The sequence below is a fragment of the Coregonus clupeaformis genome, chromosome 25 (genome assembly GCF_020615455.1).
Source record: "Coregonus clupeaformis isolate EN_2021a chromosome 25, ASM2061545v1, whole genome shotgun sequence".
Taxonomy (NCBI): domain Eukaryota; kingdom Metazoa; phylum Chordata; class Actinopteri; order Salmoniformes; family Salmonidae; genus Coregonus; species Coregonus clupeaformis.
This window is the reverse complement of record NC_059216.1, coordinates 36,413,373-36,430,961: the sequence shown is the minus strand read 5'-3', so window position 1 is coordinate 36,430,961 and position 17,589 is coordinate 36,413,373. Positions and strand designations below refer to the sequence as shown.

Below are 17,589 nucleotides of genomic sequence, written 5' to 3'. Positions count from 1 at the left end.
AGAGCAATGTTGAGGGAATCCTATTTGACTCAGAAAAGGATACTCATATGATAGGTAAGATATACGAAACATTGCAGAGAGCCTATCCACCTGACAAAAAATATATAAACTATTGGAACCAAGACTTAAAAAGAACTGATATTGGCACAAGATAGAGGGAGTGTTGGATCATAACTAATGAGATTACAGTTAACGAAAATGTATGCTTAATCCAGTATAAACTAATGTATATAATTGATTATACAAGCACAACGACAGAGTCATGTCTTAAGTGGAAAACAAACAAAGACTCAATAACTCACGCCTCCTGGGAGTGCTATAAAGTCCAAAAGTTATGGTCAGAGGTAGAAAGTTAGCTATCAGAAGCTTTACAATTTAAATGGACCTTTAATCCGTCTATCTGCATATTTCAAGACATGGCATATGAATGTGCGGTGAGATACCTAATGCGTTCGTGAATTATTTTTTGGGGAAAAACAGGAAATCTAATGATCCTCCTTCATTAAAGCGGCAATCAGCAGTAGAAACAATAACAAAGTGTTTTCCCCACCCCTGTTTCGGTAAAAAGCTGAGGGACGGGGCTGATGGAATGTAACCACTCTCAAATTCATAGACAGAGCTATGGATGCAAGGACTGACCATCCATGATATCAAAATTATATTTCAACCATGTTTTGGGGCTATAGAGTGTTTGTTTACATTTACTTTGTTTACAGACATTGGAGTAAAACAAGCTTATATTTTGGGTTCTGATGGGGTACGACAGTTGAACTAAGCACTCTTCCTGGGGTCCAAACACATTATGTCACTTACATCACACATAAAACAAAAGATAAAACAGTACATCATATAACATTATTGCACCACTACATACAGTTGAAGTCGGAAGTTTACATACACCTTAGCCAAATACATTTAACTCTGTTTTTCACAATTGCTGACATTTCATCCTAGTAAACATTCCTTGTCTTAGGTCAGTTAGGATCACCACTTTATTTTAAGAATGTGAAATGTCAGAATAATAGTAGAGAGAATGATTTATTTCAGCTTTTATTTCTTTCATCACATTCCCAATGGGTCAGAAGTTGACATACACTCAATTAGTATTAGGTAGCATTGCCTTTAAATTATTTAACTTGGGTCAAACATTTCGGGTAGCCTTCCACAAGCTTCCCACAATACGTTGGGTGAATTTTGGCCCATTCCTCCTGACAGAGCTGGTGTAACTGAGTCAGGTTTGTAGGACTCCTTGCTCGCACACGCTTTTTCAGTTCTGCCCACAAATTTTCTATAGGATTGAGGTCAGGGCTTTGTGATGGCCACTCCAATACCATGACTTTGTTGTCCTTAAGCCATTTTGCCACAACTTTGGAAGTATGCTTGGGGTCATTGTCCATTTGGAAGACACATTTGCGACCAAGCTTTATAATAATAAATAATAATAATATGCCATTTAGCAGACGCTTTTATCCAAAGCGACTTACAGTCGTGCGTGCATACATTTTTGTGTATGGGTGGTCCCGGGGATCGAACCCACTACCTTGGCATTACAAGCGCCGTGCTCTACCAGCTGAGCTACAGAGGACCACAAGCTTTAACTTCCTGACTGATGTCTTGAGATGTTGCTTCAATATATCCACATCATTTTCCTTCCTCATGATGCCATCTATTTTGTGAAGTGCACCAGTCCCTCCTGCAGCAAAGCACCCCCACAGCATGATACTGCCACCCCTGTGCTTCACGGTTGGGATGGTGTTCTTCGGCTTGCAAGCAACCCCCTTTTTCCTTCAAACATAACGATGGCCATTATGGCCAAACAGTTCTATTTTTGTTTCATCAGACCAGAGGACATTTCTCCAAAAAGTACGATCTTTGTCCTCATGTGCAGTTGCACTGTATCTACAATACAAAATGTATAATACCACCATACAACAATATTACAATGTACACTACCGTTCAAAAGTTTGGGGTCACTTAGAAATGTCCTTGTTTTCCATGAAAACATACATGAAATGAGTTTGAATAGGAAATATAGCAAAATGCCTAGGAAATGTAGTCATTGACAAGGTTAGAAATAATGATTTTTAATAGAAATAATAATTGTGTCCTTCAAACTTTGCTTTTGTCAAAGAATCCTCCATTTGCAGCAATTACAGCCTTGCAGACCTTTGGCATTCTAGTTGTCAATTTGTTGAGGTAATCTGAAAAGATTTCATCCCATGCTTCCTGAAGCACCTCCCACAAGTTGGATTGGCTTGATGGGCACTTCTTACTTACCATACGGTCAAGCTGCTCCCACAACAGCTCAATAGGGTTGCGATCCGGTGACTGTGCTGGCCACTCCATTATAGACAGAATACCAGATGACTGCTTCTTCCCTAAATAGTTATTGCATAGTTTGGAGCTGTGCTTTGGGTCATTGTCCTGTTGTAGGAGGAAATAGGCTCCAATCAAACGCTGTCCACAGGGTATGGCATGGCGTTGCAAAATGGAGTGATAGCCTTCCCTCTTCAAGATCCCTTTTACCCTGTACAAATCTCCCACTTTACCACCACCAAAGCACCCCCAGACCATCACATTGCCTCCACCATGCTTGACAGATGGCATCAAGCACTCCTCCAGCATCTTTTCATTTGGTCTGCGTCTCACAAATGTTCTTCTTTGTGATCCGAACACCTCAAACTTCGATTTGTCTGTCCATAACACTTTTTTCCAATCTTCCTCAGTCCAGTGTCTGTGTTCTCTTGCCCATCTTAATCTTTTCTTTTTATTGGCCAGTCTGAGATATGGCTTTTTCTTTGCAACTCTGCCTAGAAGGTCAGCATCCCGGAGTCGCCTCTTCACTGTTGACGTTGAGACTGGTGTTTTGCGGGTACTATTTAATGAAGCTGCCAGTTGAGGACCTGTGAGGCATCTGTTTCTCAAACAATACACTCTAACGTATTTGTCCTCTTGCTCAGTTGTGCACCGGGGCCTCCCACTTCTCTTTCTATTCTGGTTAGAGGCAGTTTGCGCTGGGAGTAGTACGAGATCTTTAGTTTCTTGGCAATTTCTCGCATGGAATAGCCTTAATTTCTCAGAACAAGAATAGACTGACGAGTTTCAGAAGAAAGTTATTTGTTTCTGGACATTTTGAGCCTATAATCAAACCCACAATTGCTGATGCTCCAGATACTTAACTAGTCTCAAGAAGACCCGTTTTATTGCTTCTTTAACCAGCACAACAGTTTTCAGCTGTGCTAACATAATTGCAAAAGGGTTTTCTAATGATCAATTAGTCTTTTAAATTGATAAACTTGGATTAGCAAACACAACGTGCCATTGGAACACAGGACTGATGGTTGCTGATAATGGGGCTCTGTACGCCTATGTAGATATTCCATTAAAGATCAGCCGTTTCCAGCTACAATAGCCATTTACAACATTAACACTGCATTTCTGATCAATTTGATGTTATTTTAATGGACAACAAAATTGCTTTTCTTTCGAAAACAAGGTCATTTCTAGGTGACCCCATACTTTTGAACGGTAGTGTACGTACGTGTAGAGTGCGTGTTCTAGCGTGCTTGTGCGTTTGCGTGTGTCTGTACCTGTGTGTGTATCTCTCTTCACAGTCCCCGCTGTTCCATAATGTGTATTTTTATCTGTTTTTTTAAATCTGATTCTACTGCTTGCATCAGTTAACTGATGTGGAATATAGTTCCCATAGTCTGTTCTTGACTTGGGGATTTTGAAGAGACCTCTGGTGGCATGTCTTGTGGGGTATGCATGTGTGTCCTAGCAGTGTGCTAGTAGTTTAAACAGACACCTAGGTACGTTCAGCATATCAACACTTCTTACAAAAACAATTAGTGTTGAAGTCAATCTCTCCTCCACTTTGAGCCATGAGAGATTTACATGCATATTATTAACGTTAGCTCTCCGTGTACATTTAAGGGCCAGCCGTGCTGCCCTGTTCTGAGCCAATTGTAATTTTCCGCGGTCCCTCTTTTTGGCACCTAACCACACGACTGAACAGTAGTCCAGGTGCGATAAAACTAGAGCCTGTATAGGACCTGCCTGGTTGATAGTGTTGTTACGAAGGCTTTATTATGGACAGACTTCTCCCCATCTCAGCTACTGTTTTATCAACATGTTTTGACCATGACAGTTTACAAATCCAGTGTTACTCCAAGCAGTTTAGTCACCTTAACTTGCTCAATTTCCACATTATTCATTACAAGATTTAGTCGAGGTTTAGAGTTTAGTGAATGATTGGTCCCAAATACAATGCTTTTAGTTTTTGAAATATTTAGGACTAATTTATTCCTTGCCACCCATTCTGAAACTAACTGCAGCTCTTTGTTAAGTGTTGTAGTGATTTCACTCGCTGTAGTAGCTGACGTGTATAGTGTTGAGTCATCCACATACATAGACACACTGGCTTTACTCAAACTACTATCATTCTTTATATCATTTATCTTTGTTTCATAGTATAGTTTCTTCTTCTTTTTATTCAGTTTAGTCACATGGTTTCTCAATTTGCGGTACGTTTGCCAATCGGTTGTGCAGCCAGACTTATTTGCCATACCTCTTGCCTCATCCCACTCAACCATAAAATGATTAAATTCCTCATCAATCCATGGGGATTTAACAGTTTTTACAGTAATCTTCTTAATGGGTGCATGCTTATTAGTAATTCTCATAAACAATTTCATAAATGTTTCATAAGTGCAGCGTCTGGTTGCTCCTCATTACACACCACAGACCAGCAAATATTCTTATACACTATATTAGGCCCAGCCTTTGAAACTTTGGTTTTCCTAGATATGGCTACTATATTTTGATCACTACATCCAATGGATTTGGGCACTGCTTTAAAGCTAATTTCTGCAGCATTAGTAAAGATGTGATCAATACATGTTTATGATTTAATTCCTGTGCTGTTTGTAACAACCCTGGTAGGTTGACTGATAACCTGACCAGGTTGCAGGCACTGGTTACAGTTTGAAGCTTTGTCTTGAGTGGGCAGCTTGATGAAAGCCAGTCAATATTTAAATCATCCAGAAAGGATACTTCTCTTTTGATATAATATACAGTGGGGAAAAAAAGTATTTAGTCAGCCACCAATTGTGCAAGTTCTCCCACTTAAAAAGATGAGAGAGGCCTGTAATTTTCATCATAGGTACACGTCAACTATGACAGACAAATTGAGATTTTTTTTCCAGAAAATCACATTGTAGGATTTTTTATGAATTTATTTGCAAATTATGGTGGAAAATAAGTATTTGGTCACCTACAAACAAGCAAGATTTCTGGCTCTCACAGACCTGTAACTTCTTCTTTAAGAGGCTCCTCTGTCCTCCACTCGTTACCTGTATTAATGGCACCTGTTTGAACTTGTTATCAGTATAAAAGACACCTGTCCACAACCTCAAACAGTCACACTCCAAACTCCACTATGGCCAAGACCAAAGAGCTGTCAAAGGACACCAGAAACAAAATTGTAGACCTGCACCAGGCTGGGAAGACTGAATCTGCAATATCTGCAGCTTGGTTTGAAGAAATCAACTGTGGGAGCAATTATTAGGAAATGGAAGACATACAAGACCACTGATAATCTCCCTCGATCTGGGGCTCCACGCAAGATCTCACCCCATGGGGTCAAAATGATCACAAGAACGGTGAGCAAAAATACCAGAACCACACGGGGGGACCTAGTGAATGACCTGCAGAGAGCTGGGACCAAAGTAACAAAGCCTACCATCAGTAACACACTACGCCGCAAGGGACTCAAATCCTGCAGTGCCAGACGTGTCCCCCTGCTTAAGCCAGTACATGTCCAGGCCCGTCTGAAGTTTGCTAGAGTGCATTTGGATGATCCAGAAGAGGATTGGGAGAATGTCATATGGTCAGATGAAACCAAAATATAACTTTTTGGTAAAAACTCAACTCGTCGTGTTTGGAGGACAAAGAATGCTGAGTTGCATCCAAAGAACACCATACCTACTGTGAAGCATGGGGGTGGAAACATCATGCAAAGGGACCAGGACAACTGATCTGTGTAAAGGAAAGAATGAATGGGGCCATGTATCGTGAGATTTTGAGTGAAAACCTCCTTCCATCAGCAAGGGGATTGAAGATGAAACGTGGCTGGGTCTTTCAGCATGACAATGATCCCAAACACACCGCCCGGGCAACGAAGGAGTGGCTTCGTAAGAAGCATTTCAAGGTCCTGGAGTGGCCTAGCCAGTCTCCAGATCTCAACCCCATAGAAAATCTTTGGAGGGAGTTGAAAGTCCGTGTTGCCCAGCGACAGCCCCAAAACTTCACTGCTCTAGAGGAGATCTGCATGGAGGAATGGGCCAAAATACCAGCAACAGTGTGTGAAAACCTTGTGAAGACTTACAGAAAACGTTTGACCTGTGTCATTGCCAACAAAGGGTATATAACAAAGTATTGAGAAACTTTTGTTATTGACCAAATACTTATTTTCCACCATAATTTGCAAATAAATTCATTAAAAATCCTACAATGTGATTTTCTGGATTTTTTTTTCTCATTTTGTCTGTCATAGTTGACGTGTACCTATGATGAAAATGACAGGCCTCTCTCATCTTTTTAAGTGGGAGAACTTGCACAATTGGTGGCTGACTAAATACTTTTTTCCCCCACTGTACATTCTGAAGAATTACACACATTTTATCCAGATACTGACTGCTTCCCACAAGAATTGGCTTTAGGCGAGGCAGATGAACCTGTAGCCATGTTACTTCAGCAGTATTTAACATGAGATCCTCTCTAAGCTTTACAGGATTGTGGTTTTGATTATACACAGCAACACCTCCACCGTTGGCATTTCTGTATTTTCTGTAGACGTTATAACCATGTATTGCTACCACTGTATCATCACATGTATTATCTAAGTGAGTTTCAGAGATAGTCAGTATATGAATGGCATTTGTTACTAGCAGGTTATTGATTGCATGATCCTTGTTTCTTAGGCTACATATGTTAATGTGGGCTATTTTTAGCACTTTTCTGGGACGCTTGATTGTTTTCATTGCTTTACTGGGATGCTTAGCAGAAGTAGACATGGTCATGTTATTTATGTTTGAGCTGATAGTGCAGGGGAGCTGCACACAGTGGACTTCCTAATAGGGCACACCACCTCAGTGCTAACACTATAACTGGTTCATAGGCACATGATAGCGGATCAACAGAGGCATTCAGGACAGTTAGAGGGACATAAATGAGGTTACTTACATTGTGTCTGCCAACGCCCCTGGGATAATGTACATTTGCTGCAGCATTATGACAACTCAGCGACACAATTGTAGGAATTAACTGAGCTAGGCTTGGGTCGTTGATAAATCATTGTCTCAACGCAGCCTTGAAATGCATGGACCAGGAACCAAGATGATTAGGATGGACTGCATCATTCCTGTAGAGCATCTTCTGTTTCCAGAAGGTGTCAGAGTTACAGTGGGGGAAAAAAGTATTTAGTCAGCCACCAATTGTGCAAGTTCTCCCACTTAAAAAGATGAGAGAGGCCTGTAATTTTCATCATAGGTACACGTCAACTATGACAGACAAATTGAGAATTTTTTTCCCAGAAAATCACATTGTAGGATTTTTTATGAATTTATTTGCAAATTATGGTGGAAAATAAGTATTTGGTCATCTACCAACAAGCAATATTTCTGGCTCTCACAGACCTGTAACTTCTTCTTTAAGAGGCTCCTCTGTCCTCCACTTGTTACCTGTATTAATGGCACCTGTTTGAACTTGTTATCAGTATAAAAAGACACCTGTCCACAACCTCAAACAGTCACACTCCAAACTCCACTATGGCCAAGACCAAAGAGCTGTCAAAGGACACCAGAAACAAAATTGTAGACCTGCACCAAGCTGGGAAGACTGAATCTGCAATAGGTAAGCAGCTTGGTTTGAAGAAATCAACTGTGGGAGCAATTATTAGGAAATGGAAGACATACAAGACCACTGATAATCTCCCTCGATCTATGGCTCCACACAAGATCTCACCCCGTGGGGTCAAAATGATCACAAGAACGGTGAGCAAAAATCCCAGAACCACACGGGGGGACCTAGTGAATGACCTGCAGAGAGCTGGGACCAAAGTAACAAAGCCTACCATCAGTAACACACTACGCCGCCAGGGACTCAAATCCTGCAGTGCGAGACGTATCCCCCTGCTTAAGCCAGTACATGTCCAGGCCCGTCTGAAGTTTGCTAGAGTGTATTTGGATGATCCAGAAGAGGATTGGGAGAATGTCATATGGTCAGATGAAACCAAAATAGAACTTTTTGGTAAAAACTCAACTCGTCGTGTTTGGAGGACAAAGAATGCTGAGTTGCATCCAAAGAACACCATACCTACTGTGAAGCATGGGGGTGGAAACATCATGCTTTGGGGCTGTTTTTCTGCAAAGGGACCAGGACGACTGATCCGTGTAAAGGAAAGAATGAATGGGGCCATGTATCGTGAGATTTGGAGTGAAAACCTCCTTCCATCAGCAAGGGCATTGAAGATGAAACGTGGCTGGGTCTTTCAGCATGACAATGATCCCAAACACAAATGAAGGAGTGGCTTCGTAAGAAGCATTTCAAGGTCCTGGAGTGGCCTAGCCAGTCTCCAGATCTCAACCCCATAGAAAATCTTTGGAGGGAGTTGAAAGTCAGTGTTGCCCAGCGACAGCCCCAAAACATCACTGCTCTAGAGGAGATCTGCATGGAGGAATGGGCCAAAATACCAGCAACAGTGTGTGAAAACCTTGTGAAGACTTACAGAAAACGTTTGACCTGTGTCATTGCCAACAAAGGGTATATAACAAAGTATTGAGAAACTTTTGTTATTGACCAAATACTTATTTTCCACCATAATTTGCAAATAAAATCATTAAAAATCCTACAATGTGATTTTCTGAAATTTTTTTCCTCAATTTGTCTGTCACAGTTGACGTGTACCTATGATGAAAATTACAGGCCTCTCTCATCTTTTTAAGTGGGAGAACTTGCACAATTGGTGGCTGACTAAATACTTTTTCCCCCCACTGTATCTATAAAAGTGATTCCAACAGAGCTACAGTAATCTTTTAGCCAGGTGTGTAATGCCACACCTGCGGCCCAATGATGGTACCGGACCTGAAATAATTGGCCGCTATTTGGAATCTTTCAGTGCTAGAATCCGTTCTTTAATTTCCAGAAGTTCCAAGCTAGCCCTCATAATGTCGTTTGACCCAACATGGACTACGACAGCGTCAGCTCCCGGCATCTGTGGTAGAATGGTCGGAAGCAGCCTTGTAATGTCCTGTAACCGTGCTCCAGGATAGCACAGGGTTTTTGCCCCGGGAACCTTGATGTTCCTTACCATAGACCTGCTGATGACAAAAGCTGGTGCTAAGGAGGTCCGGCTGTTCTTTCGCCTTGAGTGGTTTCGCAAACTACTTGAGGACTGAGGGGCAGTAGGGCCCGATGGACACGAGCCAGCTGTAGTATCCATCGTGGATGTTGAATGGGCCGGAGTCTCAGACAGCCTCATGGTCTGTTGAGGGTGGGAACTCTGATGATCTGAACCCGAGCCATCGGAGAGGTATCCAGAACAGAGGACGAAGGCGCAGGTACCTCCGGGTACCTCTGAATCCCCCAGGGAAGAAGGCACCAAAGTCTCTGGATCCAAGCTGTTTCTAGTCTGTCTCCGGTCTGGGCTTAACATCTGCAAGGAGGCCCCCATTGCCAGAGGACGCTGTTTTTGATTTCCACGGCGAGTGACGTACAGTGCATTCGGAAAGTATTCAGACCCCTTCTCTTTTTCCACATTTTTTACCTTACAGCCTTATTCTAAAATGGATTAAATACATATTTTTCCTCATCAATCTACACACAATACCCCATAATGACAAAGAAAAAACAGGTTTTTAGACATTTTTGCAAATGTATTAAATATAAAAAACAGAAATACCTTATTTATTTAGGATTCAGACCATTTGCTATGAGACTCGAAATTGAGCTCAGGTGCATCCTGTTTCCATTGATCATACTTGAGAGTTTTCTACAACTTGATTGGAGTCCACCTGTGGTAAATTCAATTGATTGGACATGATTTGGAAAGGCACACACCTGTCTATATAAGGTCCCACAGTTGACAGTGCATGTCAGAGCAAAAACCAAGTCGTGAGGTCGAAGGAATATTCCGTAGAGCTCCGAGACAGGATTGTGTCGAGGCACAGACCTGGGGAAGGTACCAAAAAATTTCTGCAGCATTGAAGGTCCCCAAGAACACAGTGGCCTTCATCATTCTTAAATGGAAGAAGTTTGGAACCACCAAGACTCTTCCTATAGCTGGCCGCCTGGCCAAACTGAGAAATCTGGGGTGAAGGGCCTTGGTCAGGGATGTGACCAAGAACCTGATGGTCACTCTGAATGAGCTCCAGAGTTCCTCTCTGGAGATGGGAGAACCTTCCAGAAAGACAACCATCTCTGCAGCACTCCACCAATCAGGCCTTTATGGTAGAGTGGCCAGATGGAAGCCACTCCTCAGTAAAAGGCACATGACAGCCTGCTTGGAGTTTTGCCAAAAGGCACCTAAAGGACTCTGACCATGAGAAACAAGCTTCTCTGGTCTGATGAAACCAAGATTGAACTCTTTGGCCTGAATGCAAAGTGTCACGTCTGGAGGAATCCTGGCACCATCCCTACGGTAAAGCATGGTGGTGGCAGCATCATGCTGTGGGGATGTTTTTCAGCGGCAGGGACTGGGAGACTAGTCAGGATCGAGGGAAAGAGGAATGGAGAGAGATCCTTTTCATTTGTATAATAAATAAAAAATGACCCCCTTTTCCTCCCCAATTTTGATCTTGTCTCATCGCTGCAACTCCCCAACGGGCTCGGGAGGCGAAGGCCGAGTCATGCGTCCTCCGAAACAAACCACGCTTCTTAACACTCGCCCGCTTAACCCGGAAGCCAGCCACACTAATGTGTCGGAGGAAACACCGTTCGCCTGACGACCAAGGTCAGCCTGCAGGCACCCGGCCCGCCACAAGGAGTCGCTAGAGCGCGATGAGCCAAGTAAAGCCCCCCCGGCCAAACCCTCCCCTAACCCTGACAGCGCTGGGCCAATTGTGCGCCGCCCTATGGGACTCCCGATCATGGCCGGTTGTGATACAGACCAGGATCGAACCCGGGTCTGTGGTGACACCTCTAGCACTGCGATGTAGTGCCTTAGACCGCTGCGCCACTCGGGAGGCCCCAGTACAGAGAGATCCTTGATGAAAACCTGCTCCAGAGCGCTCAGGACCTCAGACTGGTGCGAAGGTTCACCTTCCAACAGGACAATGGCCCTGAGTACACAGCCAAGACAACGCAGGAGTGCCTTCGAGATAAGTCTCTGAATGTCATTGAGTGGCCCAGCCAGAGCCCGGACTTTAACCTGATCGAACGTTTCTGGAGAGACCTGAAAACAGCTGCGCAGCAACCTTCCCAATCCAACTTGACAGAGCTTGAGAGGATCTGCAGAGAAGAATGGGAGAAACACAAATACAGGTGTGCCAAGCTTGTAGCGTCATACTCAAGAAGACTCGAAGCTGTAATCGCTGCCAAAGGTGCTTCAACAAAGTACTGAGTAAAGGGTACTTACTGTATGTAAATGTGATATTTCCGTAAATGTGCAAACATTTCTAAAAACCTGTTTTTGCTTTGTCATTATGGGGTATTGTGTTGTAGATTGATGATAAAAAATTTTTTTTAATCCATTTTAGAAAAAGGCTGTAATGTAGCAAAATGTGGAAAAGTGAAGGAGTCTGAATACTTTCTGAATGCACTGTATCTCCATGGCTGGTTGGTAAGATCAACAACAGGAACATCCACTAAGTCATCCAAGAGCATCTCACCAACTCCATTCTCCAGGGAAGGGATCCCTGCAGAGTACCGGCCAGTTGGCTTTGGAGAGCCAACATGGCGGAAACACTTCCACCTGACCAGAGCGGCGTCTGGTTACTGGATTCCCCAGTAGCTCGTGTAGGTTCGCTACCTGTATGCTAAGAGTAGCCACTTCGCCCCTGTAGTCCTCTGCAGTTGATCAGACTGAAAAATAGTATTGTTTCCATGCAATACAGCATGTCAGATCGCTATTGTTTAGGTGTATAGGCTGCTACATTTATGTAAGAGTTTCTTCTTGTGTCTGTCGGGAGTGATGTGTTATCACGCTTGCTAAATAAATACCGGAGGAAAGTGGAGAGCACGCCATGAGTTTTGTGCGCCAGGCGACCTGCGATTTCTGTGAATCTGATTGCTCAAGACACGCAAAGAGCCTACTGCAGCACTCCGATGTGAAGGACAAAGAAATTGTGAGAGAGTTGACAAATCATGAGGGAAATCGGTCAAAAAAACAGCACTTTGCACAGCTTTTTGAAGCTTTGCGTCAATATATTTTATTAAACTAAATCAGAAGTGGTGTGGCGCTGCCACACCTGATTAAAAAGTGCTGTGGCAAATGCCGCCTCGCCACACATTAGGTCTATTCTCTGTCATTCAGCACAGTGTGGTGTCTGAGCTTCAGTTATGAAAGGGCCTACAACAGACATGTTCAGTTACCTCTGGTTTTATTTTCTACCTGGCAGTTAATGGATTAATGTTTGGCCTGAGAGTCTGAATCAGAGAAAATGAAGATCATCTTCAGGGGCCATGGCCATTGTCTCCAGAGTCCAGAGAGCTACGTCATTCTGACACGTCTAACTTTCCTAAGACAATAGAGCAATGGGGTGAATAGACTTCTAACCCGGTCGGCAGACATTGGCAGACATTGATATCAGGTGCTAAGGTGACAGGCTATTGTGGCTAGCTACAGGTCAGGTAGAACTCTTATGAAAGATTGAGGTGAACGTTGCTCTTGTGTCGCTGACTCGCTGTGTTTTTCTCTAGAGGCTAAACCAAGGTGATGAAGGCTACTGTGACTATCTAGCATTGAGGTGTGAGTGACTAGCCTACAGGTAGACTCCTATGAATGATTGAGGGGATCCATTGGTCCTGTGTGGCTGACTCGCTGTGTTTTCTCTCTAGACTACAGCTACTGTGACTGTAGTCTCTGTCTTCTCATAGGCTGGCTAGCGACACTACTGTGACTATTGGCTAGCCCAAAGGTACACTATTGATTGATTGCTCCTATGTGTCTCACTGTGTTTCCCTCTAGATGTGGAGCAGAAGGAGGAGGATGGAGGGGATGCAATCAAGAATGAGGTAAGTCATCAACTGTCTTCATTCTGCTGTGTTGTGTTACGTCATCAATCAATCAATCATCAATCAATCAATCAATGGTTCGGTCTCTGTAGGTGTGTCTGTTCTCCAGCTTTCTCGTGAAGTGTGCACTTGTACAGTTTCTAAGCTTATGGCATGGATTTAACAATGGTGTAAACTCCCTCCAGCCAATGCTTACATGAAGTCTGTGCTTGATGGGGAGTGTAGAAGTACAGGCTCCTGGAAAAGGGTGTAGCCTCAGTCAGTGCCTTCAGACGCACCTTTAGGACGGCCCACATGTTGGGTGATGGTGATGCTGGACTAGGGGGATGTTTTCCTTTAGTCGATTATTTTTATATCATGACCTCTTGGACTTTTGAAAGAAATGGTACCTAATGGCATATAGATCTGACATATCAAATCCACTTGGTGCCCAGTCCGACACGGAAGGTCCTCGCGTTAATCGATGGTGTCAGCAGGCTCGCCACGCCAGGCTGTGATTGGTTGAGACTGTAGTGGGTTGCAACGGCTCTGGAAGAGACAGTTTGTGCTCCTTGCTGTTTGACCAATTACACACTGTCTGCATTGGGCTGCAGTTTTGTGAATGAGTCATCATCTCTTTCCGGAGCACACACCCCCTCCCTCCACACCCCAAAAAAGACAAAGAGCAAGAAAATGCTACTCCGACTAGCTAGCAACAGTATTAGCCAGCAGTTTCAGCAGTGATAGCATGAAACTGTTTGCTTGCGTCATCTTCCTCCTCTGCAAACATGCAAAATCTTAGCAGAGCAAACAAACATCAAACTAATACGTTAGTTAATTTCTTTATTTTGGTGTTCTTCTTTGTATCCCTTTAAACAGGGAGTTCGAGGCCCTGGGACAGGCAGGCTGCGTGGCTCCGTCAGTCTGCGTCAGAGGCCCATGCCCAGAGTAACCTTCCAGGCCGGTGACCCATATTACATTAGCAAGAGGACCAGGGAGGAGTGGCTGGCTAAATGGAAGATGGAGGTGAGTACAGTACCACCCACCGGCTGGCTGTCTCGCCACTGTCTTAGGCAGGCTTTGACTCTTGGGGGTGCCCAAACTACCCATTGTGTCTTGGGGGTGCCCAAACTACCCAATGTGTCTTGGGGCTGCCTGATGTTGATATTTTTGACAATTGTGGGGCTTATGTGTGGGCTCTAGGGCTGACCACAAAGATTTGTTATGGGGATGATTGGTTCCCAGTCCTCTCTAGCCATCCTGTTATTCAAACCTGGTCTCAGGGACTACAGATGGTTCGGAGCTGCCTGTCTATTAGGGTTAGCAAGAGTCCAATAGACAGGGCATTCACAGCCAAGTGGACCGGTATTTGTTGGGTGCTTTCACAGCCAAGTGTATTTGATGGGTCATTTGATTTATCATAGAGGTACCATTTATTTCATTGGCTTTGTAGGGTGTTTGAGTCTCCTGGAGTTTCCTTCCTGTCTTTGTAGGGCCTACCAATGATAAATGACCACTAATTGTTATTGCTCACTCGTGTTCTCTGTTGCCTCGGATTAGTTCCCACTATACAGCCCAAAATGACATTATAGTCATGGTCCATGCCGTGGACTTGCACCAGTCAGAGACTAATCTAGCCTCCACCTGAATCCAAACTCATTTTAAGTTGATTTGCCATGCAATAAACTAATTGGAAATCTTACTCACCAGTAAGAATCCAAACTAAGGAGATAAACCAATAAGATCATTTACAATATCGAGACTAAAAAGCAAGTTCTTCCATTGTTACATCCACTTCATTATACACTGAGTGTACAAAACATTAGGAACATCTTCCTAATATTGAGTTGCACCCCCTTTTGCCCTCAGAACATCCTCAATTCATCGGGGCATGGACTCTACAAGGTGTCAAAAGCGTTCCACGTGGATGCTGGCCCATGCCAATGCTTCCCACAGTTGTGTCAAGTTGGCTGGATGTCCTTTGGGTGGTGGACCATTCTTGATACACACGTGAAACGGTTGAGCGTGAAAAACCCAGTAGCGTTGCAGTTCTTGACACACTCAAACCAGTGCGCCTGGCACCTACCATCTACACATACACAATCTATGTTTAACCTGTCTCCTCCCCTTCATCTACACTAGGTTTGAATATTATCCCAGCATCTTACAAATGTTCCATCCCGAGAATAAATAACTTTTCTCCCGGGTAACCCAGTATTTCCCGCCAAAACCGGAAGTGTCATTCAAAAGCATTCTGAAGCATATAAATATGACTGGATTTGATTAGAGCTTTGATCAGCATGAAAATTCAAACCTGATGCTACCTGAGCCTGATGAGCCATATATTAAATATATTTTATGAGCCCTACATTAACGACATTTATTGAGCCCAAGCCCAAAAAAGCCCAAATGATTGTGCTGTTATCCAATACATATTTGATATAGGCTACTGCGACAGAAAAATATAAAAACCCATAGATGTAGCTAGCTATATGGTCTCTTGGGTAAATAAATGAAACTAGCTCCAGTAGGCTAATCTTTTTGAGTGTGAACTGTATTACTGTACTGTATTGTATTATACTGGACTGGAATTACGCACATCGTTCAAACCATGATAGAGCAGAAGAAGAGAACATGTGATATTGGTGCAGCACATGCGGCCTGCAAAGTTAGAAGTATAGGCTAGCGAATTTGATTTGAAATTTGAAATATAATAGGACCTGTTTGTATAATTAGTAGGCTGACGCATATATACCTTTCAGAATATTTCCCCTAATGTTATTAGCCTGCCTCTTTCTCTCTCTAGTGTTGCTTCATTCCTTCCTCGCTTTCAACAGTTAAATGAAATACGTTTCGTTGTCCTTATCTTCATCATTCTAATGACATCCTTGAATAATATAGGACTAGAATGAGATGCAGAAGGCTTTCACTTCGCTTCACAAAGATTCAGTGGTTATGGTCTGAATAAATAACTGCTATAGACTACCGCCATTTCGCGTTCGCTCCTCTTTCAAACTACCTCAGAGTTCTATTGGTTGCTGTATTTAACATTCAGCAAAAAAGAGCTTGCATCCCTCTTCGAATAGTCTATTGGTATAAGAAATGCTAAAAAAAATCATGTCCAGCAAGCTATTCTAGTCTAGCTTTTCCTCCATGGGACTTCAAGCTAAGGAACGTTTTTTAAGGAGAGGCCACCGGAGCACAGGTGCTTGCCTAAGTTAGATGCATATTATGCATAACCCATCATTCATTAGCTAAATATAAGGCTAATACTGAATGTAATGTATTACCTGAAAGAGGTAGGCTAGGACATCTAGGTACAGTATTCTGTCTTTATATTACTGTAGCATAGGCTATGCTGCAGCAAATGTAGGCCTACCTGTCACAATAACAAAAGTTACCATGATGAGATGATTGTGAACTGCATTCCATACTGAGATGGGCTGTCTGTCCCCACCCTGAGCGTTGATTCATCAAGCCAGATTTATACATTGCATGTAATTTAACAGTTACATTTCACGCTATGCTGTTCATACAAATCATTTATTATAATTTACCGGTTTCTCACAGTTATTTAAAGAGAGTGGTTTTGGGCGGTAAACGCCGGTAAGTATCGGTAACCGGGTTCCCGCCATTCAACCCTAATCTACACTGATTGAAGTGGATTTAACAGGTGACATCAATAAGGGATCATAGCTTTCTCCTGGATTTACCTGGTCAGTCTATGTAATGGAAAGAGCAGGTGTTCCTAATGTTCTGTACACTCAGTGTAGTTTATGTTGCAGTATTGTGGCTGCCAAATGTACACCCCTATAATAGGCTATTGCATTTGTATTTATTTAAACATGCCTCCTCCTGAATGTGACTACACAGCATCTTACTAACCTGATGTGACAATGTACTCTACAGCTTATTCAAGTTGTGTGATTTCATTTCAGATCATTCATAACTCGTTCCCCAAAAAATATGTCATAAATCCTTGTAAATGTCTCCTTGTAAATCTCTCTCTCTCTCTCTCTCTCTCTCTCTCTCTCTCTCTCTCTCTCTCTCTCTCTCTCTCTCTCTCTCTCTCTCTCTCTCGCTCAATTCAATTCAAAGGGCTTTATTGGCATGGGAAACATATGTTTACATTGGCAAAGCAAGTGAGATAGATAATAAACAAAATTGAAATAAACAACAAAAAATGAACAGTAAACAGGAATAGAGACATTTCAAATGTCATATTATGTATATATACAGTGTTGTAATGATGTGCAAATAGTTAAAGTACAAAAGGGAAAATAAATAAACCTAAATATGGGCTGCATTTACAATGGTGTTTGTTCTTCACGCTCTCTCACTCTCCTTCTTCACATCAGGAACATGTAGTGATTGTGT

At 42.9% G+C, this 17,589-nt stretch overlaps 1 protein-coding gene across 8 annotated transcripts in view; it reads left to right on the top strand.

Moving 5' to 3' along the window:
- LOC121539590 (DNA (cytosine-5)-methyltransferase 3A) overlaps positions 1-17,589 on the top strand; it is an 80,426-nt gene that overhangs the window by 32,108 nt on the left and 30,729 nt on the right. For 6 of the 8 annotated variants that reach the window (XM_045207598.1, XM_045207597.1, XM_045207599.1 and 3 more), the window contains exons 5-6: positions 13,187-13,233; positions 14,092-14,238. In XM_045207598.1, the coding sequence (XP_045063533.1) occupies positions 13,187-13,233; positions 14,092-14,238 (194 nt within the window). The remainder of the gene's footprint in view (positions 1-13,186; positions 13,234-14,091; positions 14,239-17,589) is intronic. The other 2 variants (XM_041848207.2, XM_041848206.2) reach the window with 1 other exon arrangement.